Source organism: Microcaecilia unicolor, chromosome 13 (genome assembly GCF_901765095.1).
Source record: "Microcaecilia unicolor chromosome 13, aMicUni1.1, whole genome shotgun sequence".
Lineage (NCBI taxonomy): Eukaryota > Metazoa > Chordata > Amphibia > Gymnophiona > Siphonopidae > Microcaecilia > Microcaecilia unicolor.
The window spans coordinates 7,860,249-7,885,579 of NC_044043.1; the positions used below are offsets into that span (position 1 = coordinate 7,860,249).

A 25,331-nucleotide genomic window follows, 5' to 3' on the forward strand; every position below is an offset into this window, starting at 1 on the left:
GGGATAGTGCTGGGCAGACTTATACGGTCTGTGCCCTGAAAAAGACAGGTACAAATCAAGGTAAGGTATACACAAAAAATGGCACATGTGAGTTTATCTTGTTGGGCAGACTGGGTGGACCGTGCAGGTCTTTTTCTGCCGTCATCTACTATGTTACTATGAGAAAGGGCTGCTAGAATCTGTCTACTAGATTGTAAGCACTTTGAGCAGGGACAGTGCAGCAGCAAGACAAGGAACTAGTAGTACTATAGAAATGATTTGTAGTAGTAGTAAATCTGTGACAGTCCCTGCAAATTATTTTGCGCCCTAAAAATGTTGAACGCTGGTGTCTACTGTTTCACTGGATTATAATGCAAAAGACGAGAAGCCGTGTAAACTGATCTCAAAGTCTTTCAGTTGTTACGTCAGGACCTTCCCATGGAGCTGTTGTGCTCCGGACCAGCAATTCCCTATCAAACGCAACGCACAAAGAACGTGACTCAACAACATTTCCAAATCGATTCGCTTTTGCTTAAAAGCCCGCGGATCCAGGGTTTGCGCGACGAAACAGGCCACGCCTTCTACGCCCTGGTATGACGTCAGTACCAGGAAGTGACTGCAGGGGGGAATCGGAGCTCCATCTGCTGCGCTGCCGCTGCTGGACTCACACTGGTTTGTTTTTCATTGGAGGCGGTTTAAAGTGGCCTGTTGGCTATGGAGGGAGCGGCGCACGGTTCGCGCTGGGGTAGAGCCGCTCGATCCTGCCTGTCCACCCTAGAATTCACCCCTGCCGCCTTCCTGACCGCCGTGGGGTCGCTGGGGGTGTCTCTGCCTTCTCTGCTGCAGACCCCGGGGACCGAGGGCGGGGCCTGCGGGTACTGCCTGGAGCCCGTGGCCACTCTTCCAAGCCTGCAGGGTGAGGAGCCTGCTTAGAAAGCGGAATGTGGGCAAGTTCTGCTACTTTCTACTTAGGAAAGGAGACTGGGATTTGAAACTTGTATATCATATCCAAACCGTAGAAGGGTGGTATATCGTGGATTGAGGTTGAAAGGGGGCTGACTGAGTATTCATTCACCTGAGAGTGGTAGATACTTGGAATGCCCTGCGAGAGGTGGTAGAGATGCAAACAGAATTTAAAAAAAGGCATGGGACAAACACAAAGGAATTCTGTTTAGAAGGAATGGATCCAGGAGTGGCCTAGTGGTTAGGGTGCTGGACTTTGGTCCTGGGGAACTGGGTTCGATTCCCACTGCAGGCACAGGCAGCTCCTTGTGACTCTGGGCAAGTCACTCCATGTAAGCCGCATTGAGCCTGCCATGAGTGGGAAAGCGCGGGGTACAAATGTTACAAAAATAAAAAAGATACTATTGGAGATTCTACATGGAAAATTGCTACTATTGGAGATTCTATATGGGAATGTTGTTACTATTTGAGATTCTGGAATGTTGGTATTACTTGAGATTCTTCATGGAATGTTGCTACTATTGGAGATTCTACATGGAATGTTGCTATTCCACTAGCAACATTCCATGTAGAAGCCTGTGCGGCCACATTGGTGATCTGCAAGGGCCGACTTCTACATGGAATGTTGGAATAGCAACATTCCATGTAGAATCTCAAATAGTAGCAACAGTGGAGGAGTGGCCTAGTGGTTAGGGTGGTGGACTTTGGTCCTGGGGAACTGGGTTCGATTCCCACTTCAGGCACAGGCATTGCCCCATGTAAGCCGCATTGAGCCTGCCATGAGTGGGAAAGTGCGGGGTACAAATGTAACCAAAAAAAAAAAAAGAAGCTTAATGGGGAGACTAGGTAGGAAAGCCAGTGCCAGGCAGACTTCTACATTCTAGTCCCTAAAAATGGCAAGGATAAATCACATCGTACCGTACATTTTATCTTGTTGGGCAGACTGGATGGATGGTGCAGGTCTTTTTCTGTCATCTACTATGCTACTATGTCTTGATATACTGCTCTAGAGCAAACTATTCGAGAAGTTAACAATTACATTATTATGAAAGTATGGAAATGAACTACAAACTTTAATACAAACGAGATAGCCAAGTGGATAGTGTTATAAAATTATGAGCAGAGAAGGAAAAAGAAAACGCATACGCTTCGGTAGTGACTAATACGCCATTCCTCATCAACCCTCCAGACCGGTCAAGACACTTGGGTTATGCTCGCCTACCAGCAGAGGGAGACTGAGAACACAAAACTTGAAACTATGTACTTATAACCTGTGCCTAGCCATCTATAGCCAGTATTTTCTCAGTCTCAGCAGAGGGTAGACAGGCAGCCTGTGCAGCTTGCCCGATCTGGATAGGTTTTTGAGTTTATTTTCAGAGTTTTGGTGCTGGTTCTGGTGGATCCCTGTGCCTGGAAGACTTTGGTGTGCTAGGAGTTGCGGGTCCGCTGGGGCACGTCATTGTCCCCTTTGGGGTGTCACACCCGGGTGGCCGTGTCCCTCCCCCTGACTGGCTCTCCGTTTGGGCAGCTTTGTGCCTCGGCTGCAGTTTGTTATACTGCAGCCTTGAGTGCCGGATGGTGTTAGCAGCAGCAGGGCTCAAATTAAAGGCTGCAGTAAAGTTTTATTGTTAAAAAAAAAAAAAAAAAAGACAGGCCCAAACGCTGGTGAGAGCTATTGGAGCTGCACTCCGGAGAGACGGAGCTGTTCAGCTGTGTTCAAGGCGCTGAGTTTTCCTGCTCAGGTGAGTTTTTCTTTGTGCTTACAATTGGGGCACTTGTTTTGGCGGTCAGCTGGGCTTCGCGAAGATGGGGAAACCGCTTCGGTGTAGGTCGTGTGCGCGTTGGGGCGTTGACGCGGTGGGCAGCACTTGTCGTTTTTGCGGGGAACCGAAGCCTCAATCCTCCGCACTGCCAGTGTTAGCGGCGGAGGTTCCCGAAACTAGCGTCCCGGAGGTTGCGGCACCTATGAATAGCGGCCCTGCGGCGGTTCCGATTTTGGCAGGAACCGCCGCCATTTTGGATTCGGCGCTGCACGGGCCCGAGAGAGTCGGAGGACTGCAGGGCAGTCAATTTCCAGCGCCTTCGGGGGGTGATGCCTCGGGTAGGATCGGGTTTCCCCCGGATTTCATTTGGAGTTTATATCAGTATATAGCAGTTGCTCTACGTGTTCCCGCTGTGGCCGCTGGTGGGCCGCGTGGTTCAGCGGATCGGTTGTCACTTGGGATTAGTAGTTCTGATAGCGCCCAATTGGCCCCGGCGTCCGTGGTACGGAGATCTGATGCGGTTGCTGGTGCAGGATCCGATTCCCCTGGGGCCTCGGGTGAGATTGGTTCAGGGGCCGATCGAGATGGCCGACCCCTCTCCATTCTTGCTTACGGCTTGGCTCTTGAAAGGCACCGTTTAAGACGCAAAGGTTTCTCGGCCAGGGTGATTGATACGATGTTGCGGTCTCGTAAGAGGTCTACTTCCTTGGCATATGTGCGGATGTGGCGCATTTTCGAGAATTGGTGTCAGGAGCGGGGCTATGCCCCGTTGCGCGTTTCGGCAGTGGATGGTTTGGACAGGGGGCTTTCGCTCTCCTCTCTGAAGGTGCAGGTGTCAGCCTTGTCTTGTTTTAGAGGTAAGGTTCGGGGAGTATCCTTGGCGGCTTCTCCGGACGTGGGGCGGTTTTTGAAGGCAGTGAACTTGCTTCGGCCGCCTCGCCGCCCGGTGGTCCTGTCTTGGGATTTAAATTTGGTCTTGGAGGCTCTGGTGGGGCCTCCGTTTGAACCCTTGCCTTCCATTACGTGTAAGGATCTTACTTTGAAGACAGTCTTTTTGGTGGCTATTTCTTCGGCGCGTAGGATTTCGGAGCTTCAGGCTTTATCTTGCAGAGAGCCTTTTCTGTCTTTTGCCAAAGAGAAAGTGACTTTACGCACGGTTTCTTCCTTTGTTCCTAAGGTGGTGTCTTCTTTTCATGTCAATCAGGTGATTTTGTTGCCAGTGTTGGGTGATCGTGCCGGGGATCCCTTGCAGCGTCATTTGGCTAAGCTGGATGTGCGGCACGTCTTGCGGTCATATTTGAGCAGAACCCAAGATTTTCGATCTTCGGACAGGTTGTTTGTTTTGTTTGGAGGTCCCAAGAAAGGTGAAGCTGCCTCCAAGGCTACTCTGGCTAGATGGTTGAAGGAGACTATTGCTTCAGCTTATTTGTTGAAGCGTCGGGCAGTGCCCTCTTTACTTAAGGCACATTCTACTCGGGGAGTAGCAGCTTCTTGGGCGGAAACTAGTTTTATTCCGCTGCAGGATATTTGTAGGGCAGCGGCGTGGTCCTCCATCCATTCCTTTGTGAAGCATTACAGACTTGATGTTCAGGCGAAAGAAGATGCCCGGTTTGGAGCGGCTGTGTTGTCTTCTGCTTTAGAGGGTCCCGCCCTTAGTTGGGATACTGCTTTGGTACGTCCCAAGCGTCTTGACTGGTCTGGAGGGTTGATGAGGAAGGTGAAATTAGGCCTTACCTGCTAATTTTCTTTCCTCTAGACCCTCCAGACCGGTCAAGAGCCCGCCCGTTCTTTTCTCAGAAGTATTCCTCAGCCGTGTCTATGCATAGCAGTATTTTGAGCCGTGTCTATAAATAGCAGTATTTTGAGCCGTGTTCTGCTAGGACTATTCCTTTAAGGTTTTGTGTGGTCGGAGAGAATTCTTTGACTCTAAGACATTACAGAGCGGGACGCTGTGACATCTCGTCTGTTTTCAGCACACTGTTGGTACTTGTCCTTTGGTTTTCCAGGTACATGGTTTCTAGTTTCAGAGTTGTGTTTTTATTCTCTGCTTTGCTAAGTGTATACTGGCTATAGATGGCTAGGCACAGGTTATAAGTACATAGTTTCAAGTTTTGTGTTCTCAGTCTCCCTCTGCTGGTAGGCGAGCATAACCCAAGCGTCTTGACCGGTCTGGAGGGTCTAGAGGAAAGAAAATTAGCAGGTAAGGCCTAATTTCACCATCTTCAAGAGGGGCAAAGGTAGGAGGAGAACATGTCCAGGTCCAATAAGATTTAGTTGTGGAACGCATCACAAAATAAAAAGCTTTTAATTCTAGTTTGAAGGTTGAATGAGAAGGTTCTAGTCTCAAAGATATTGGCAGGGAGTTCCAAAGTGTGGGAGCTGTTACACTGAAGATTATTGCTGTCTAGACCCATGATACGAAAAGAAGAAATGGTTAAGTGATTGTGTTGCGATAATCTAAGAGATAGAAGTCAGTAGGCGAGAAAGATACAGCGGTTGTCCTGAGTTGTAAATTTTACGGGTAAGAGCAAGAATTTTATGGGTTATCCTGTGGACATGATAAGTACAGATACTTATTTTGTACCTGGGGCAATGGAGAGTTAAGTGATTTGCCCAGAGTCTCAAGGAGCTGCAGTGGGAATTGGACCCAGGCTGCTGCACTAACCATTAGGTTGTGTGCTAACTCAGTGCTTGATAGAGGAGTAGCTTAGTGGTTAGTGCAGTGGCCTGCCTGTGAATCTATGGAACTGGGTTAAATTCCCACGGCAGCTCCTTGTGACTCTGGGCAAGTCACTTAACTCTCCTGTATATAATATGTAAACCGCTTTGATTGTAACCACAGAAAGGTGGAAACAGGTCATTATCTAGGTACCTATGGGGATGGGGTTTATTCTCAGTTTATGTCGCTGGCATCCTTGTATATGTTAAAGGCAATTCTGTGTGATATGTGATATCTGCTCTGTGCATATGCTGGGGGAAAATAGCATAGGGCATTGGTGGCTCTCTTCCTTCCAAAACACACTTGTCCACCTCCAGAGGTTTGCTGCTGGCACTGCTTCCAGAGCAGCTCATCTTTTTTCCTCTGGCAAGGGATAGTTTTGCAAATAATGGAGCTCTGGGGTCATGCAAAGTGGAAATAAATTTGAGCAGCTGTTTTAGAGGCATTGTTAGTAGCAAACATCTAGGGAAGATAGAGGCTTCAACTGGGGAAACCCCTTGGTGGAATGGGGTGGGGGAAGGATCATAGTGGGAACAGAGTGATGAAGGCTGACTCTGAGCGGGGAGGGAGAAAGTGTTTTGGAGAAAGAGCAGAGAGATGCTGAGGAGAGGGAGAGGAGTCATGGCTTGTTAATATTTTAAAAAGTTGTGCTTACACAAAATACTCATGAGTAATACAAACAAACACACATGATTGTGCTAATCCCAACTTCGTCTCCCAATAGTACTCCTAATAAAGGCATGCTTCAAAAACCATCTCTATCCCATTTTAACTGTAAACCCCAGTCATCAACTCTGCACCTGTCTTTATCAGAAAAAAGCCTACACAACAAAATGAGTCTTTAACAGTCGTTTAAACCAAATCCTATCTGCACATAAATGTAATTGACCACAACGGCGAACCAGCCACAGCAAATGCTGTAGCCCTCGTGCTCACATAATGTACTGTGGACATTGCGTCCAAAGAGAGACACATTGCAGCCTCTCCCGGGTCGATAAACATTCAGATCCCTGAGATATACTCTGGCACTTTACCTTACAGTGCCTGCTGGATGACTGTCAAAACCTTGTGCTGTATTCTCTATTCCACCGGCAACCAGTGGAACTCTATCAGAATGGGTGTAATGTGTTCAGACGTTGTCACTGCAGAATTCTGAATAACTTGCAACACCTTCACTTGAACCTTTCGAAGCCCCCAAAATAACACATTACAATAATCAATTTTGACAATACTAAAGTCTGCATCACACTATGAAAATCCACCCCCATCCAAAATTGGCTTCAATCTATATAGTAATCATAATTGCTGAAAAGTTGATTGAACTACTTTCACTATTTGCATACTCAGACAATTGTGCATCCAACATGACACCTAGCAATCTCATCTCTGGCTTTACTGGCAACACCACTCTTTTCACACTAATTGATAGGCTATAACTCTTCCATATCATTACCCACCACCATTTAATCTGCATTTTGTCCACATTCAACAACAGCTCATTCTTAGTCCTCCATTTCCAAATTTCTCTCCTATATTCCTGCACCCCATCCACCCCAGGAGGCAACAGCTTTGCAGCACTTTTTATGTGTTTGTATTGCTCTTAAGAATATCCATACTGGGTCAGACAAATGGTCTATTTAGTCCTGCTTCCAACAGTGGCCAATCCAGGTCACAAGTACCTGGCAGAAACCCATTTAGTAGCAACATTCCATGCTACTAATGCTGTTGTTAAGAAGGAGTTCACAGATTGACATTTTATGATGTACATCTGACTGACTCCTGATGCAGGCGACAACCGAAACACGGGCTGTTTTGGGTTTTTGAATATATATTGCTTCCTACAATTCCTGAGTATGGTTTCATCCGTGTCTGGATACACTCTTTCTACCTGACGACATTCCGGCCATGATATTGAGACAGCGGGAGTTAGACCAGCTAATTCGTACTCTCACCGGCGAACCCGGAAATTCAGTGCCAGGGCCATATCCGGTCACCAGCATTGAATTTCCCGGGGGGGGGGGGGGGGGGGGGTTGGCACTGAAAACCTATCCAATGAAGCTGATATTCATTGGCTGACCGGCTAGGTTCTAGCAGCCAAAGATAAACCTGCTATTTACGCAGGTTTATCTGGCCACTAAACTTAACCAATCAGTTGCTGAAAATCAGTGATAACTGGCTATGTCACGCGACGTAGCTGGTGACCAGGCTTGCCATTGACTGGAATATTCAGCAGGAGGTAGCCTGTTATCTCCCTTTGAATATCAGCGGACAGCCAGCTTGAGGGTATTCAACCTGCCAGGTGCCATTCCTGGCTGATTAAATACTTTTGAATATTGGGCGATCAGTGTTGTTATTCACTCTGACTTGTCTGTTTGTTTGTTTGAGCCAGGTGTAAGGACTGGAAAAAACTGGGCACACAAATGTCAGAAAATTATAAATGTCTAACTATTTAGTGTTTGTGCTAGATCTAAAGGCAGATTTGGCCACCATACAGACACATGCCAGAACAATTGCATGTGTGTTTCTCCTTCAGTTTTGTCCTGCATTGTGTTTGCTGCTGTGGCTTTCACCCCAGGTAGGAGTGTTTGCCTGCTTGGCAAGTAATGTGGATATAGAATAAAAACTTTAAAAGGGGCAGCCATGTTAGTCTAGAGTGGTTCTCAACCCAGTCCTCGGGACACACCTAGCCAGTCAGGTTTTTTTTTTGTTTTTTTTTTCTTACATTTGCACCCCGCGCTTTCCTACTCATAGCAGGTTCAATGCGCCTTACATATTATCTACACGTACTTATTTGTACCTGGGGCAATGGAGGGTTAAGTGACTTGAGTCACAAGGAGCTGCCTGTGCCTGCAGTGGGAATCGAACCCAGTTCCCCAGGACCAAATCCACCACGCTAACCACTAGGCCACTCCTCCTCATGAATATGCAAGAGATAATTTTGCAGGCAGTACATGAGAACCACTGATCTAGTGTAAGAAAAACAACATAGGCAGGTGGCACTTTATAATAGAGTATCCAGTTTATTAATGTGTAAGCATTGCATATGATGGTGGCTTCTGATCCTTGAAACTTACGTCTGAATATATTGATTAGTGGTGTGAGTATAGAGTGCCGTAGGATCTTGATTGAATGAAAGGTACTACATGTATCCAAAGTGTCTTCCTTAAATAAGACTGCCCTAGTGCAAGCATGCATAAAAACACATTTCATTTGAAATATTTCAGTGTAGGGATATGGGCCAGATGTTGATGATCTGTATAGTTTAAGGTTCTGGTGGACTAGACCACATGCACTGGTGTGAACAAGGTCTCTGATCTCAGTAATAATGGTCACGTTATTAACTCTTTGCACATGTCTCAATGCCCTGTATATATCCTCTTTAACATTTGTCTTTCAGTTTACAGGTTGATCACCTATATATTTTTCCATGAAGATCTGACCTCTTTGGTTTGCAGCTGCATGATTATCTGGTATTTTGGAGGTGGCTTTGAGGAAAATGTTGGGACAGTGAAGCACCTCCTGTTCACCTTTGTGTTTGCAGTCTCCTCTGGGCTACTTTACCTCACCTTCCACGCTATGCCATTTGGATATGGAGGGAAGGAACCTGCTCAGGGTTACACCACTGTGGCCTTCGCTATGGTCAGTGCTGCCACCACCCGCTCCAGAATGCGGCGCATACTGCTGATTGGGTTCATGATCCCAACCATGCTGGTGCCGTGGCTTTTGCTCTTTGTAACACTTTTTATCCCTCACCTGTCTCCTGTCAGCAATCTCTGTGGAGTCCTAGTGGGAATAATGTGTATCCTTTTATAATGAGACACTTCGTAGTGTTTAAAAAGTGAGCAATTTAAAGATTGATGATCCAAACATTAATATTGTCTCAAATTATTACAATGTATTGTATGTTAACATAGTAGATGATGGCAGAAAAAGACCTGCACGGTCCATCCAGTCTGCCCAAGAAGATAAATTCATATGTGCTACTTTTTTATTTGTACTGTCCTCTTCAGGGCACAGACCGTATAAGTCTGGCCAGCCCTATCCCCGCCTCCCAACCACCAACCCCGCCTCCCACCACCAGCTCTGGCACAGACTGTATAAGTCTGCCCAGCACTGTCCTCGCCTCCCAACTACCAGTCCCGCCTCCCACCACCAGCTCTGGCACAGACTGTATAAGTCTGCCCAGCACTGTCCTCGCCTCCCAACTACCAGTCCCGCCTCCCACCACCAGCTCTGGCACAGACCGTATAAGTCTGCCCAGCACTATCCCTGCCTCCCACCTCCGGCTCTGGCACAGACCGTATAAGTCTGCCCAGCACTATCCCTGCCGCCCAACCACCAGCCCCGGCACAGGCCGTATAAGTCTGCCCAGCACTAGTCCCGCCTCCCAACCACCAGCCCCGGCAAAGACCATATAAGTCTGCCCAGCACTAGCCCCTCCACCCAACCACCAGCTCTGCCACCCATTCTAGGCTAAGCTCCTGAGGATCCCTTCCTTCTGCACAGGATTCCTTTATGTTTATCCCATGCATGTTTGAATTCCGTTACCGTTGACTGTCAGAAAAGCAAAGATGCTTACTTGTAGCTGATGTTCTTTGAGGACAGTAGGCCAATTATTCTCACATCTGAGTGATGTCATCTGACAGAACCCGGTGCAGACACTGACTTTCTAGAAAGGTAGAAAGTTCTAGCAGCGTCCAACTGCACATATGTTGGTGCCTTCCTGTCTGATGCACGAGTGTGTGGGTCCTTCAGTCAAGTGAAAAAGCAAAAAGTCTATAACTAAAGACAGCTCCTAAGGGAGGTGGGAAGGTACGTGAGAATAATCAGCCTGCTGTTCTCGGAGAACACTAGCTACAAGTAAGTATCTCTGCTTTCTTCGAAGATAAGCAGGCCTTCCTATTTTCACATCTGGGAATCCCTAGCTACCAGGCTCACCAAAAACAAGAAAGCTAGGATAACTGAGTCTCAAAAGGTCGATACTAGCTGAGTAGGTGCAGCCTGGAGCACAATAAAACAGGGCCTAGGAGAGTTGGATTCTAGACACTGAACAAATTCTGCAGAACTGCTTATCTAGACAATAGTGAGATGTGAATGTGTGGACTGAATACCACGTCACACCCTTGCATATCTCCTCTATGGAGGCTGATCTCGAGTGGGCTACCAATGCAGTCATGGCTGATATTATGAGCTGTGACATGACCGTCAAGAGTCAGCCCAGCTTGGGCAGAAGCAAAGGAGATGCAGTTTGCTATCCAATTTGAAAGTGTGCGTTTACCGATGGCCACCCCCACTTGTTGGGATCAAAAGAAACGAAAATCTGGGTGGACTGTCTATGGGCTTCAGTCTGCTCCAGATAGAAGGCTAAGGCTTGCTTGCAGTCTAAAATATGCAGTACACTTTCGCCAGGATGGGCATAAAGCTTTGGGAAAAATGTTGGTAGAACAATTGACTGGTTAAGTTGGAACTTCGATACTACCTTAGGAAGGAATTTAAGGTGCATACAGATAGGACTACTCTGTTGTGATGAAATTTAGTATACTGTGGGTGAGCTACCAAGGGCTGGAGCTCACTGACTCTGCAAGCTGAAGTGACTGCCACCAGAAACACAACTTTCCAGGTCAAAAACTTCAGATGACAGGAATTTAGAGGTTCGAAAGGAGCTTTCATTAGCTGGGTGAAGACTATGTTGAGATCCCATGACACAGTCAGAGGTTTGATAAGGGGCTTTGTCAGCAACAAACCTCTCATGAAACGAACAACTAAATGTTGTACTGAGATGGAGTCATCCCTCACACTATGGTGATAAGTGCCAGTTGCACTGAGATGAACCCTAACAGAGTTGGTTTCCAAACTGAGAAGTTTAGGGGGTACTCGAGCAGTTTTTGTGTAAGGCAAGAGAAGGGATCAAAGGCCTTGCCCTCACACCAGACAGCAAATCTGTTCTACTTAAAAGAGTAACACCTCTTAGTGGAGTCTTTCCTGGGAGACACCCTCATGCAATCCCAGGAGTTTGAGTTCTATTGTTTCAATATCCAAGCTGTGAGGGCCAGGGATTGGAGGTTGGGATGCAGAAGGGAACCCTCGTTCTGCATGATGAGGGTCGGAAAACAGTCCAATCTCCACGAATCTTTGGAGGACAACTCCAGAAGAGGGAACCAGATCTACCGCAGTCAGTAAGGAGCGATCAGAATTGTGGTGCCCTGATCTTGCCTGAGTTTCAGCAAAGTATTCTCTGTGAGAGTTATGGGAGGATATGCATACAGAAGACCCCCCCCCCCCCCCCCACACACACACAAGCTTTAGGAGAAAGGCATCTGACGCTAATCTGCCTTGTGACCGAGCTTGGAGCAGAACTGAGGGAGTTTGTTGTTGAGATGAGTTCTCTACCAAGGGGGTACTCCACTCTCAGAACATCTTCCGGGCTATGCCTATGTTTAGAGATCACTTGTACGGTTGCAGTATCCTGCTCAATCTGTCTGCCAGGAAGGTTCTTGCCGGGTAAGTAAGTGCCCATCCCGTGAAGTAGGGCACACTGCCACATGCCTACCACTCCCTGACACAAGGAATAAGATCCCATACCCCCCCCAGCTTGTTCACATAGAACATTGCATCCTGGTTGTCTGTTTGAATGAGAACAATTTGGTTCAGGAGCTGATCTCTGAAAGCCTTTAGAGTGTTCCAAATAGCCCTGAGCTTGAGGAGATTGATGTGGAACTGAACCTCCTAAGTGGACCACTGACCCAGAGTGTGAAGCACATTTACATTAGCTCCCCAACCCAGGTTGGATGCATCTGTTGTGAACACCTTCCAAGGTGGTGGAATTTGGAATGGATGTCCCAGAGTTAATTAGACTGAATTGTCCATCAGAGAAAGGTGTGTGCCAGTTCTGGTGGTACACGAATGACATCCATTAAGTTCCCTGTTTCCTGAGATCACTGGGAAGTTAAGGTCCACTGGGCTGTTCTCAAGCAGAGCCGTGCCATGGGAGTGACATCCACGGTGGAGGCCATGTGGCCCATGAGTCTCAGCATTTGCGAGCTGAAACCTGCTGGCTTCTGTAGACCTGCAAGGGACGTGTTATAAGGTATCTGCTCTCGCTGGAGGAAGGAAGGCCTGAGTCTGCAGGCAGGGCTCCTATGTACTCCAGTTGACGAACTGGGTATAGGTGGTACTTGGGGTAATTAATGACAAAACCCCAGTAGCTCCAACACCTGTATGGTCATCTGCATGGACTGCTTGGTTCCTTCCTGAGATGTGCTCTTGACCAGCCAATTGTCCAGGTACGGAAACACATACACTCCTAGTCTGTGTAGATACATTGCAACTACTGCCAGACACTTGGTGAAAACTGAGTGCAGACGCTAGGCCAAAAAGTAGAATGTGATACTGGTAGTGGCATTTCCCACTCGAAATTTGAGATACTTCCTGTGACTTGGAAGTATCGAAATGTGGGTATAGTCAAACTTCAAGTCATTTTTCTGAATTACAAGAAGAAGGGTGCTTAGGGAAAACATCCTGAACTTTTCTTTGACTAGGAATTTGTTCAGGTCCCTTAGGTCTAGGATGGGCCAGTATCCCCCCATTGTTTGGTCACAATGAAGTACCTGGAATAGAATCCCTTCCTTTCTTCCCCTAGTGGTACAGGTTTGACTGCTTGGGCTGGTAGAAGAGTGGAGAGTCCCCTGCAAGTACCTGCTCATGGCGAAACCTGATGAGCGATGCTCGGTGGACAATTTGGAGGTCAATTCAGTGCGTACCTGAGATGGGTTATTTGAAGAACCCTCCAGTCAGAGGTTTCAAAGGGCCATCTGTGTTGATAAAAAAATGAGTCTCCTTCTGACCAGAAGGTTGTCCAGAACGGATACCTTTTGAGCAGCTATGCTCCATGGAGCCAGTCAAAAGCCCGTACCCTGCTTTGACTGGGGAGCCGGCTGGGACTTCTGAGGATGGGGTTGGTGAGGCCTGGGATGCTGGGTATGAGTTGCCTGAGTGGAACGAGCAGGAGGCAGGAACTAACGCCGCCTAGACCCAGTCGGAAATCTTATCTGAAGAAGATGCATTTGGAATATTAATTGGTGTGCCTGCTCCGCTACCTTGGGGATTGGATAAGAGGACCCATGGTCGATGGAAAGAGATTTGTTTGCTCCCCTTCATCCATATCAACTACTACATGCCACCCAAAATAAGTTGCCCCGGGCACTGAAACATCATGTTCTGTTGATACTGATACGCCAGGTATGGCGTGTCTGGATCCTAATAAAACAGATCTGCTTCCGCTGGTGGGCATTTTAGATTTTTTACCAGGAATTCCGACAGTGGGCAAAAATGGGCATCACCTTAGTGGCAGACCTCAATGGGGGGTGATATGTCCTTCAAGTACTCTTCATGGACCGTGGGGGTGCATGTAGTGGATAGGTTTGCATACTTTCAGGCTTCACGTTGTACACGAACGTGTACAGGCTCTAGGGCCCTGGTACAAACATTGGAGGACCTTTTTGCCCACTTTGGACAACAGGCTGGACAACAAAATACAACCCACTCTATGTCCTAGCGGGGGAGAAATATGCCCTATGAAGCACCCTTATGATTTTTTAATCTGTGGATGAATAATAAGTCATCAACAATCTCAGGATTCAGTCTAGCTCTCCTATATTCCACAGTCCTTCCTGCAATAGAAAATGTCTTCTCAGAAGATGTGCTGGTAGCAGGAATGCATAGGATCCCCCATGCAAATTTTGCCAGTTGTGGCCAGCATGTTTGCTTGTTTTTCCAAAAAAAATCAAAATATCATCTGCATCACTCAAACATAAATAACAGTCCAGTTCATTAACAGGCTTCAAAGTAGAGACTGACACGGGGACAAAGTTTGACCCCGTCCCCTCGGGCTCTGTCCCCATCCCCACCTTGTCTCAAGTGGGATCTGTCTTCGTCCCCGCCCATCCCCTTAGGCTCTGTCCTTGCCCTGTCCCTGCGGTTACCGTGGGTCCCCATCACCATGTCATTCTCTAAGTCCAACCAAACTAGATGACTCCAGACAATTGCTAGATATCAGCTGAATGCACCAGCATCGTAACAGCAAAGGATGCCACCAATGGTAAAACATGAGTCTCTAGATTCAAATAAGAATGTGAATGGAGGAGTAGCCTAGTGGTTAGTGCAGTGGATTTTGTTCCAGGGGAACTGGGATCGATTCCCACTGCAGCTCCTTGTGACTCTGATCAAGTCACTTAACCCTCCATTGCCCCAGTTACAAATAAGTACCTATATATACTATGTAAACCGCTTTGAATGTAGTTGCAAAAACCACAGAAAGGTGGTATATCAAGTCCCAATTCCCTTCCCCCTTATAATCCAACCATAGCACTTCTACCAGTCATACTGGAGAAAAGTATAGGTCACCATGGCCCCTGAACTGTCATACTCAGCAAGTGAAAAGGCAAAAAGAAATAAATCTACTCCAACAGAAAACTAAGGAGTCACACACTCCAGTGTCTTTAGAAATGCCTGTGCCTCAGTAAGCTTCTCAAAGTACTGTGTTTGGCCCTTATGCTGAACTCGCAACTTATCAGGATAAGGGATGGCAAAACGGATCTGCTTATTATGAAGTATAGTCAAACAGGCATGAAGCTGTTGGACATATTGTGAATAGTCCTAGAAACAGAGAATAGATTTGTTCTGATAAGTGAGCCTTTGTTCCCGTCAAAGCACAGCTAGAATTCTATGTTTGTGAGCAAAATTAAGAAGTTTTAAGATCACCACTCGTGGTCTATCCATGGCCTGGTGTGGGGGTCCCAGACGCTGTGCTTGTTCCACACAAAAATGTAACATCTGCTGCGCAAGGTTCAAAGAATGTGGCAGCCATGTTTCCTAGAATCCAGATAAATCTTTGTCCAAAATGGATTCAGGTAAGCCAATTAGCCTCAAATTGTTTTTTCTAATCTAGAGCAATTCTCTAGATCATCAAGCTTGCTCTCTCAATTCTGTACCTTTTGCTTAAGATCCGAATGCTCTTGCCATATGGTGTTGGTACATTCTCCCAGCTCTGAATTTCATTGAAGGCCTTTGTCCAGCCTTTCATGTGCCTCCTCCGCCTGACCAAACGCTGCTTCTACCACCACAGTGACCTCAGCAGCTACTTCGGAGACCCAAGCCAAGCTGATCAAGGGACTCGCCGGGCCATGTTGGTCAAACATTTTGGTATCAGGAAGCCATAAGAACATAAGCATTGCCATACTGGGACAGACCAAAGGGCCATCAAGCTCAGTATCCTGTTTCCAACAGTGGCCATTGCAGGTCACAAGTACCTGGCGAGGTCCCAAAACAGTACAATACATTCTATGCTGCTTATCCTAGAAATAAGCAGTGGATTTTCCCAAATCCATTTTAATAATGGCTTATGGACTTTTGTTTTAGGAAGCCATGGCTTCTCTTTATCTTTGCAAGTTGTTTTCGTTATCATTCCCTCCTCACGGTAAGATCGGAATACCTCAACAAATGAGAAAGATTCTTACAACTGTGATGTGTGAGATCCCAGTCAGAGTCCAGATGTTAGCAGATATTTTGCTGATTATCACAGGGACCCACAGAGCTCAGCGATGCAGCTGTTACTCCAGCATGGCCACCTTTTAGGATGTTTAATTTCCAGCACAAATGTACCAAATAAATGTTAAACAGTACCACAGAAAATGATGATTCCTACTGACTTGCTCCTTCCCATTTTCTTTCACAGGCAATAGGAGCTGTACGTCATTGGCATATGCATAAAAAGAGACACTAAATGATCTTATCAATGTTCCTAAAGGATTTAAATATATATTAAATATTAAGGACTATAACAGAGAGCCTTGTGGTATACCCCAATTCAGTTTTATTCTTGATAACCACTGATTTTCTCACCTTAAACTCTCTTCCCATCATAAAAGAAGATAGCCACTGTAACACCTTTCCAATCAGTCCCAAGATACATCTTTCTACTAACATGTCTCTGTCCACTGTATCAAATAAAGCACCTAAATCCAGTGATATAAGGAGCATCTGATAACCCTTGTCCTTCCAACAATAAACTTCATCTATTGTTACTACTAACAGTCTGCACCACTTCCTTTTCTAAAATCAGCTAGACCAACATCTAACAGATCATTGTCCTCTATTTATGGTCCTAATTACGAGACTACTTCTTTCTCCAGTAATTTCCCAAGTATGAGCAGATTTGAATTGGGTCGATAATTTTCAGAAACTTCACCCGTCGAGCTCTGTTTTTTCAAAATAGGGGTCACTATAGCTTGTTTTAACCTACTAAGCACAACATTCTGAAAGCTTGTGCAGTGGAAAAGGTGCATCTCTGCTTCTGGGATTTCTGTGCACCTTTTTTCTCGTAGATTGTAAGCTGTTCAGGATAGAAATGTTATACAATGGGATATAGGTCTGAACCTTATGACCTGTAATATCAAGTTACCACCAACAGCTTGTGTAACGATGGGCAAATTGCTGTTTGTAATTGTACATTAACATCTTCTCTCATATATGTACAGCCTTTCATGATATACTAGTACTAACTATTTGTAGAGAGATCATCTTTCCCTGACAAAGTATTCTAACTATAAACAGTGTTTGGAAGTGCTTTGTATAAATCCAAATTACAGGTGTACTATTATTGGACATTGTAATTGGGAAATGTGCATAACTGTTGCCTTCTTTTGCCCTGAAGCTGTATGTTTCTTAACTTGCTGCTGTCCCTAGATGGCTTAGGTGGCTGTTTCTTCCTTGATCCTTCGGAGGCCATTATATCGAAGCTGGACCAAAAGTTTCCTTTCAGTTTGCTAAAGAGGATCCCAGGCATGAAATATGTGCCAGGAACATTGGCAGAAAGAAAAGCGTCGCAGACCAGGAAGTAAGTTTGAAGTCAAATAAGATTATAGATCATCAGTGGATCACAATATACAAACCTATGAATGAGAAATCATCAGTGAAATTCTGCTCTGCATCGGATTCCTCCAGATGTATGCATATGATTCTTCTCTTACTCCACCCTTACCCCCCAAGAGATGACATAACGTAATTGATGGGCAGATGATAAAAAGCCCCGCACAGTTCCAAACAGCGCTCTAAAAATAGCACTGGAACAGCGCGGAGCTTTACCGCCCCTATGATCAGAAATAATTGCATGCAAATTTAAGAGACATCTGAGGGGATGCTGGGGGGGGGGGTGTTAGGGAGGGCTGGATACCCCCCAGATCTCCAGCCCCCCCCCCCCGAACTTGTGTCGGAGGGGTCAAGCGGTCCGGCAGTTCGCTTGCCTGGGGGTGTGGGTAATTGGGGTCTGGTGGTCCCATGGACCTCCAGCCCCTGTGTTTGACCCCCCCCCCCCCAACCTGGTGGTCTAGCAGCCCTTCCCCACCCCTCTACCTTCGGTTGGAGGTGGCCTCCCTCTTCTTCCATCGGCGCTGCCTCAAAAATGGCGGCGCCCTGCCCAGTGCATCCCGGGGTGCACTGGGCGGGGCTTCACACCATATAAGGGTGTTTTTTGTGTTGATTATTCCCTCAAATCATCCAAGCGTAGCATTTCCAAGTCCATCATGAGTGAGTATCAAGTGGGGGGCATATGTCCAACCACAGTCTTCACTAACAGCTGAATGAAAAAAAAGTGGATCCCATCACGAGAAACACTGCTAGTTTTTGAATTGGTATCTAGCTTTGTTTTCATTTCAAATGCTGTATGTAAACTTGTTTTCTGTGTGGCACTAATTTCTGTGCTTATTTTAAAAATATTTCCCTATATGATCATTTTGCACCGTGCTTGCTGGTTTAGACTTCCCTTTTACAGGTGCTTTTTAGTTCAGTTTTGGGTGCATCATGTCTGAGGTAATAAAGCATGGTGAAAAATTAATTCTTACCTGATAATTTTCTTTCCATTAGTCCCAACAGATCAATCCAGAGACTTGTGGGTTGTGTCCCTCTACCAGCAGATGGAGATAGAGAGAACCTCTGAGGTTTGCTATATGTGGACCTGTGCAGCCAGCTGAACCTCAATATTCTCTCTATCTAGCAGGTGGAGGGACATCTCTGTGCAGCTCTGGTTTGATCTGGCTACTGGTGTCCTTTGGGCCTAGTTTAGCACAGACAGGGGTTGAGTGGCTGTTTGCAGCTTGTGGTGTACACCTGGTGGGGTGCCAGGTCCCTCCCGGTCTCCCCCTACCTTTCCTCCGTCGCCCGGGGTTGTTGGCCTGATCGGGTGTTTCCTTTCTCTCCTGACTAAAAAAAAAAAAAAAGGTAAGAGACTTTGTTTTTGTTTAATCATATGGAGGAACTAGATGTTCTGCTGAGTCAGTTTCGGGGCAGGCATTTGTGGAGCATGTTAGTGCCTTCTGAGGCGGCTAAGCGCTGCTCCTGGTGTGGGGACCGGAGAGCAGCATCGGGGAAGTTTGAGTCCTGCCACCGTCAGCCCGCAGCGGGTGTTCAGTGCGACGGGGGTTCCCCTTGGACGTCCGGTGAGTCGGAAGCGCATTGGGATAGTTTCAGCGGTTTTCTCGGGGGCAGTTAGTGCAGTGCGCATTGGCGGGTGCCATTTTTCCTCTCAGGCGCGACCCGCTCTACACGTGGTGGTTGATAAAGAGGCGCAGCGTGCTTCTGCGGCACAGGCTCCAATGGAGGGAAGCGATGTACAGGGAGCAGGGGAGTCCCTTGCAGTTTCTTTTTCTTCGGATTTTATTAATGCACCATGCCTTTCTTTTGAAGAAGTCAGGAGCTTCTCTTCAGGCAGCCCTGTCTCTGCCTTAGCAAACTTCGCTTGCTGCAGCCTCTCAGTCTTTCCTGCCAAAACGTCCCCAGGTGGAGATTTTGGATCCCAATGTGTCAGCTAACTGCTGTATCAAGGAAATTCTCTAGATGGGACCAGAAATGGTACAGTCCGATCAAAGAATTTGCAATTGATTTAAATTTCAAATTGCCCTAGAATATAACTTTCCTTTTGGAAAAAAATCTATATATTCCTTCCCAATAATTATAGCAGTTTCAGCAATGTAAAATGCAACTATATAGCCACTGTGCAATGCAGTCTGAACAGCCTATCCTCTCTATCAGAGCTTGGCAGGAAAAGAAAGAAAGAAAGGTTCACAGGGCAAATTAATTAAGCAATAAGCATTAAATTAAAGAGAATATCAGGTATCTCACCTATAGCCACAAAGTTGAGAAGTTTGGAATTTAAATAGTCAGAATTTACTTTACTTTGCAGGAGTTTGGTTCAGGTCCAGCACCTGGAATGTTACAAACAAGTGGTTTGTCTCTCTACTCAGAGCCCAACCCTCCTCCTGCCCCTGTCACTGACCCCCTTCCACCCCTCCAAAGATATAAAAGACACAGTACATACTAGCCTCTATGACAGCTTCAGATTTAATGGCCAGTACTATTAGAGCAGCAAGAAGGTCCCTGGACTAGCCAAGTGGTCGGTTCATTGGACTGTAGAGAAGGGGACTCAGGCCCATATCCCACTCTAACTGATACACTTGTGGAAAGTGTGAGCCCTCCAAAACCCACCAAAAACCTACTGGGTTTTGGAGGGCTCACCATACAGTATAAGGGGATAACAGTGAGATGTGCACCTGTGACTTTTTATTTGAATGTCCCCTAGCATGCCCCACTGTTCTACTCTGATGTCTGTGTGTCAATCTACTAAGAATGCCCCCCCCCCCCCCCCAAAAAAAAAAAAACATCCTAATGGCTTGCTTTTGTGCATTTTTTTCCCTTGGATTAAATGGTCTTAAAAGGTAGATGCACTGAGCACAAAAACGCCATTTTCGAAACAAAACTTGGGACATTTTTCTGGTTTGAAAATGGTCATTTGCTACTGGATTTTTGGATGGTTTTTGTAAATGACATCAGATGTCATATTGAAAATGCCCCTCATAGCTTCCCAGTCTCTGACCTAGTATATTTTTAAACAGATGAAGGAAATTGTCTGAATATGTGGAGAAAAGTGACTCCAGTATAAAGCTAGAGTATTGACTAGATAATGACAAACTCAGCAGAGGGAATGATTCAGGTTTAAGTAGTGCCAAGAATCTAAGGTGCAGGTAGGTGCCTGTTTCTCAACAAAACTACATGTTACAAAACAAAAGTAGGGCACAAAGGATATCCTCATCACATGATAATTATTAGCTCAAAGAATTAGCAATGACCTTGCTCATATTTCAATGGTGCATTACCACAACACCAGTTTTCAAATAAAGCTTATTATATACAAATATTGAGAAGACAGTTCTATATTTAACAGGGTAACAGGACCTCGTACAGGGTTTAAAGCTTATTCCAGATCCTACCCTTAAATAGTTTTCAATCACTTGTCTTTACAAAACTAGTGCTACCTTCACCATTTATATTGAATAATAGCCAGAGCTTCCACCCATCTTAGTTACACATTGCTAGTCACTTTTAGAATATCCACAATGAATATGGATGAAATGAATTTGTACATACTAGCTCTTAGATATATGGGAATTTCTCATAGGTATTTGTTGTGGATATTCTGAAAAATTCAGCTGACTGTGCTGTCACCCAGACATGTTTGGCGAAACCCTGAGTATGTAGTTGATATTTTGGCCAGGCAAATTCATTTCTCCTTATTTGGACTTCCGGCTTGCAGTGGTGATTCGGTTCACCCTGGTATTTTCTCTGGGATGGATGGATGAACAACAGGGAATATATACGCTGAGACAAATTTGGGATGAGGGGGAATTTGTGTCATTTTTGGATTTACAAGAACAGTATGGGATCCCACCTCACCACGAGTTTCAATATTGTCAACTTGGAGACTATTTGTATAGGCGGGCCTTAGGTGAATTACAGCTCTCAGAAACTTGCTTGGAATGAGCTATGTGGGGAGGTAGTGGGCAGGGCTGTATTTCAAAATTGTATATAGCATTACTAGCGTCCGAAGCGCCTGGTCTATATTATACACACAAATAGGAAACTGTCTTGGGATGAACTAACGAATGTACCCAATGAGAGAAACATTTTATATATCTTTTTAAGGTTTCAGTCTCTGCTAATCGTATGAAAAATTGGGTACAAGGTGTTTTAGCATTGGTACCACACCCCTCAGAGGCTACTATGAGTTTTTGATTCAGGGGACACGGCAGTGCTGGCAAAACTGTGGGGTGGTGGAGGATATGTACTACATATGGTGAACATGTCTTCTAGCTCATTAATTTTGGTCCGAGATTTTGAAGATTCTTCAGCAAATGCTCCAATTTAGCTGTCCACATAAAGCTGAGCATTGTTTATTACATTTTAAGCCGCAGGGAGTTTAACAGGAAGCTCATACACTGGCTATTAGTCTCTTTTTGGCAAGTTAGCTCACAGTTGCAGCAGTATGGAAGCAACCAGCAATGCCGGTGCTGCCCAAAGTCCTTCATAAACTGGACTATGTTTATCAAATGACTCAGCTGACTGAAATACGCACTGGTCAATTGCTGAATTTTCATGAAGTCTGGGGTGCTAATATTGACTGGAAATCCACCTTGATGAAGACTTGGGCTTTAGCATTGCTGTATTATATTTGACTTATTCTCTGCTCTGTGGTTTTTTTTTAGCCTTTTCACTAGTCTTTGTTCTGTTGAAGGGTGAGGGGTTGAGGTGGATTAAGAGTTTGGGAGGGGGAGTCATTTTGCATTTTTGTATTCCTTCAGCTGTTGCAATATCTTGCTTATTCGAGGTTGATCTTTGTATTGTTTCATTGAAATGGCATTAATATAAATGTAAAACAAACAAACAAACGAACTATTCACTACTGGAGCTTTTGTGTCTTCTTTCACAGTTCTCCAGGAATTTTTCATTGATCACCCCCTACCATTTCGTCCAGCCTTTCACTGACAATAACTGAGTGCAACTCACATGTGTGTACAGTCTGATAAACAGAAGGTACTGTTGAGTCATGGCTCATACTTGCTTTCTGTGGAAGCTGTAAGACTGTCTCAACAGAAGCCATGCTTGGGAATCAAAGCCAGATCTTCAGGCCTACTCATGGGTTCTTTTCTTTGAATATTTTATTACATTGCATATTAAGAAATGTTGACATACTGTATTATTCTTTCTCTTTGCTTTCTCTCTTTAGGATAAATCCACCTCCAGGCTCATATCCCACACAACAGTATTACTATCCTCAGCCAAGCTTCCCTGCCTCTAATACAACACTGGTTTCAGAACCTACATCATGGCACAACTATACACCAGGTCACAGCCACGGACAATCTTTATTACCAGCAAATACCACAGCCCATGGAACATCACCTGAACAAAATCATATGACCACTGGACCTGAATCACATGGCCACTACAGCCAATCAGAATCCTATCCATCTCAGACTGTGTTTCCTCCAACACCCTCTAGAATGATGCACTTAGAGGCCAAAGCACAGAACACAATGGGGTCCCACTTGTCCGAAGTGGTTTCCGTACCAGCAAAGAGCTCAGACTGACTAATGAGAGCCTCTTGAAGCAGAGAGGATACTTTTTGTTACTTTCTCAGGGTTTAGATGCTCACCCTCCTGACATAAGCATTGCTTAGACCCAGGATGATACTTGCATGTTTTGTAATAAGGTGATGGCTCTTTTTCAGGATAGCAACCTTGGTGGAAGAGACAGTTCTGATATTGCTCTGAAATAATACGAGTGCTAGAATTAGAGATGAGTAGAATTATTAGTAGTGAGGGTTGTATGATTTATTACTGGCCTTAACTCAGTTCACTTATAAAGAAGCTGAGTGACTACTCTGTCTTCCACAACGATCTTCTTTGCCTGCAGAATCATTGCAGCAACCAGTGCCACTGCGTTCACTGTATGGCTCGAGCCATAATCCCTGTTCTTATGTAGATTCACAGTCCTTAGGCCATATTGATTTAATATGTGCCAATCAATGCCACTGATAGCTAGTAAATAGTTGATAGGTCAATACTCACCAGCCGGATCATGTCTTGTTTATAAGAGTTGATTTTCTCCACATCCCAGCCACTCAACTGCTTTTTCCATTCTTCTTCCTTTGTATTTCATAACTCTTTGCTGCTGCTAACAGATTCTCCTTTTGCCGTTTTCACCTAGTAGTTACCATTTGCTCCTTTGGTCCATGAGGTAGTTAAATCCAGATCTGGAATCCTGATACAAGAACCCTTCATTTGCAACTATCCAGGGCTATATTCCTCTATACCTCCTTTACACAGGGCCGGCCCTGCCGCATGGCGGACTATGTGTCTACCAAGAGAGGCAGAGGAGCCACGGCAGTGGGCTAAGAGTGCTATATCTTCTCTCTCTCCTTTTCTCTTTGTCCCCCTGCCAGAGCCGACTAACATGGGACCTTGTTGCAAAAGGACCTTGTTTGGGGATCAAAGCAGAGGGACCTGCTGCATGGCAGTATGTGAGCTGCCATGCTGACCCCTCTAAAACATTTTCTTCTGTGAATCTAGCAAGGCAAACAAGCTAACCTGAATTTTAAGCAAAATGTTTTCCTCTGAATCTGCCATTTTTGGAGCATCATATATTTTTTTCACTTTGATGCTGTTACAACTGAAAACTCTTGTTTAGGAGCCCCATGAGTTGTGCATGAGTCAAGTTTTTAGTTGAATTTGCTGTTAAAAGGAAATGACCAGGTTTGGCAAGATATTACTTGAAAAGTTATGAAGTATAACTCATCTTGCATTGCCTCACTTCTCCTTGGACATGCATCTTCCTTTGTCACTCTAGCCACCTTCTCCCCTCACACAAAGAATGCTTTTTTTTAATTAATCAAATTTGTTTGAAAAAGCATACAAAATTTGATTTTTGGAAAAACAATCAAAGAACGAAAAGAAATACTACCAGATGCTAGATAGGCTGCTGTTTTTTGTTGTTTTTAATGTGCGTGTTTCTTTTTTGGTCATTTCTACTACTGCCTATAGGTGTCATGATTTCGTTTCTCCAGCTGGTGCCTCTGTGTCTTTCTCATATCCTTTACCTCATCTTTGCTGTTCAGTGAAGAGACATCTAATGAAAAAGATGTAGTTATATACTGGAAACATTAGATACCTGATTTAAAAAAATCTCAAATTTATTAGAAACATGCTTTTAAAATTAATCTGAGAAATGTGAGAGTGAAGGGACTGGCTGTATCACGTGGAGGGGCATAATCGAACAGGGCGTCCTCGCAGGATGGCCCCGTAAAGGGGCGGGGCAACCCTTATCAAAACGATGGTCGTCCATCTTTCATTTCGATAATACGGTCGGGGACACCCAAATCATGAAATTTAGGTCGTCCTTAGGTCGTTTTTGAGATGGTCGTTCCTGGTTTTCGGCGATAATCGAAACCGAGGACGCCCATTTCAAAAGCGACTAAATCCAGGCCATTTGGTCATGGGAGGAGCCAGCATTCGTAGTGCACTGGTCCCCCTCACATGCCAGGACACCAACCGGGCACCCTAGGGGGCACTGCAGTGGACTTCAGAAAAGCATAGCTCCCTTACCTTGGGTGCTGAGCCCCCCAAACCTAAAACTACACCCCTACCTTAGGGATGAAGGGGGGCACCTACATGTGGGTACAGTGGGTTTTGGAGGGCTCCCATTTACTAGCACAAGTGTAACAGATGGGGGGGATGGGCCTGGGTCCGCCTGCCTGAAGTACACTGCACCCACTACAACTGCTCCAGGTACCTGCATACTGCTGCGATGGACCGGAGTATGGCATTTGAGGCTGACATAGAGGCTGGCAAAAAAGTATTTGTAAACTTTTTTTATGGTGGGAGGATGTTAGTGACCACTGGGGGAGTAAGGAGAGGTGATCCTCGATTCCCTCCAGTGGTCATCTGGTTAGTTTGGGCACCTTTTTGATGCTTGGTCGTGGAAAAAAATGGACCAAGTAAAGTCGCCCAAGTGTTCGTCAGGGC

General features: G+C 45.5%; 1 protein-coding gene across 1 annotated transcript; it reads left to right on the forward strand.

Annotated features, from left to right (window-relative positions):
• The first annotated feature begins 657 nt into the window (after positions 1-657).
• Positions 658-24,618, forward strand: RHBDD2 (rhomboid domain containing 2). Its single transcript, XM_030222464.1, has 4 exons — positions 658-895; positions 8,822-9,223; positions 17,167-17,317; positions 22,535-24,618. The coding sequence occupies exons 1-4, from the start codon at positions 694-696 to the stop codon at positions 22,896-22,898; spliced, it is 1,119 nt and encodes a 372-aa protein (XP_030078324.1). The 5' UTR covers positions 658-693; the 3' UTR covers positions 22,899-24,618.
• The last annotated feature ends 713 nt before the right edge of the window (positions 24,619-25,331 follow it).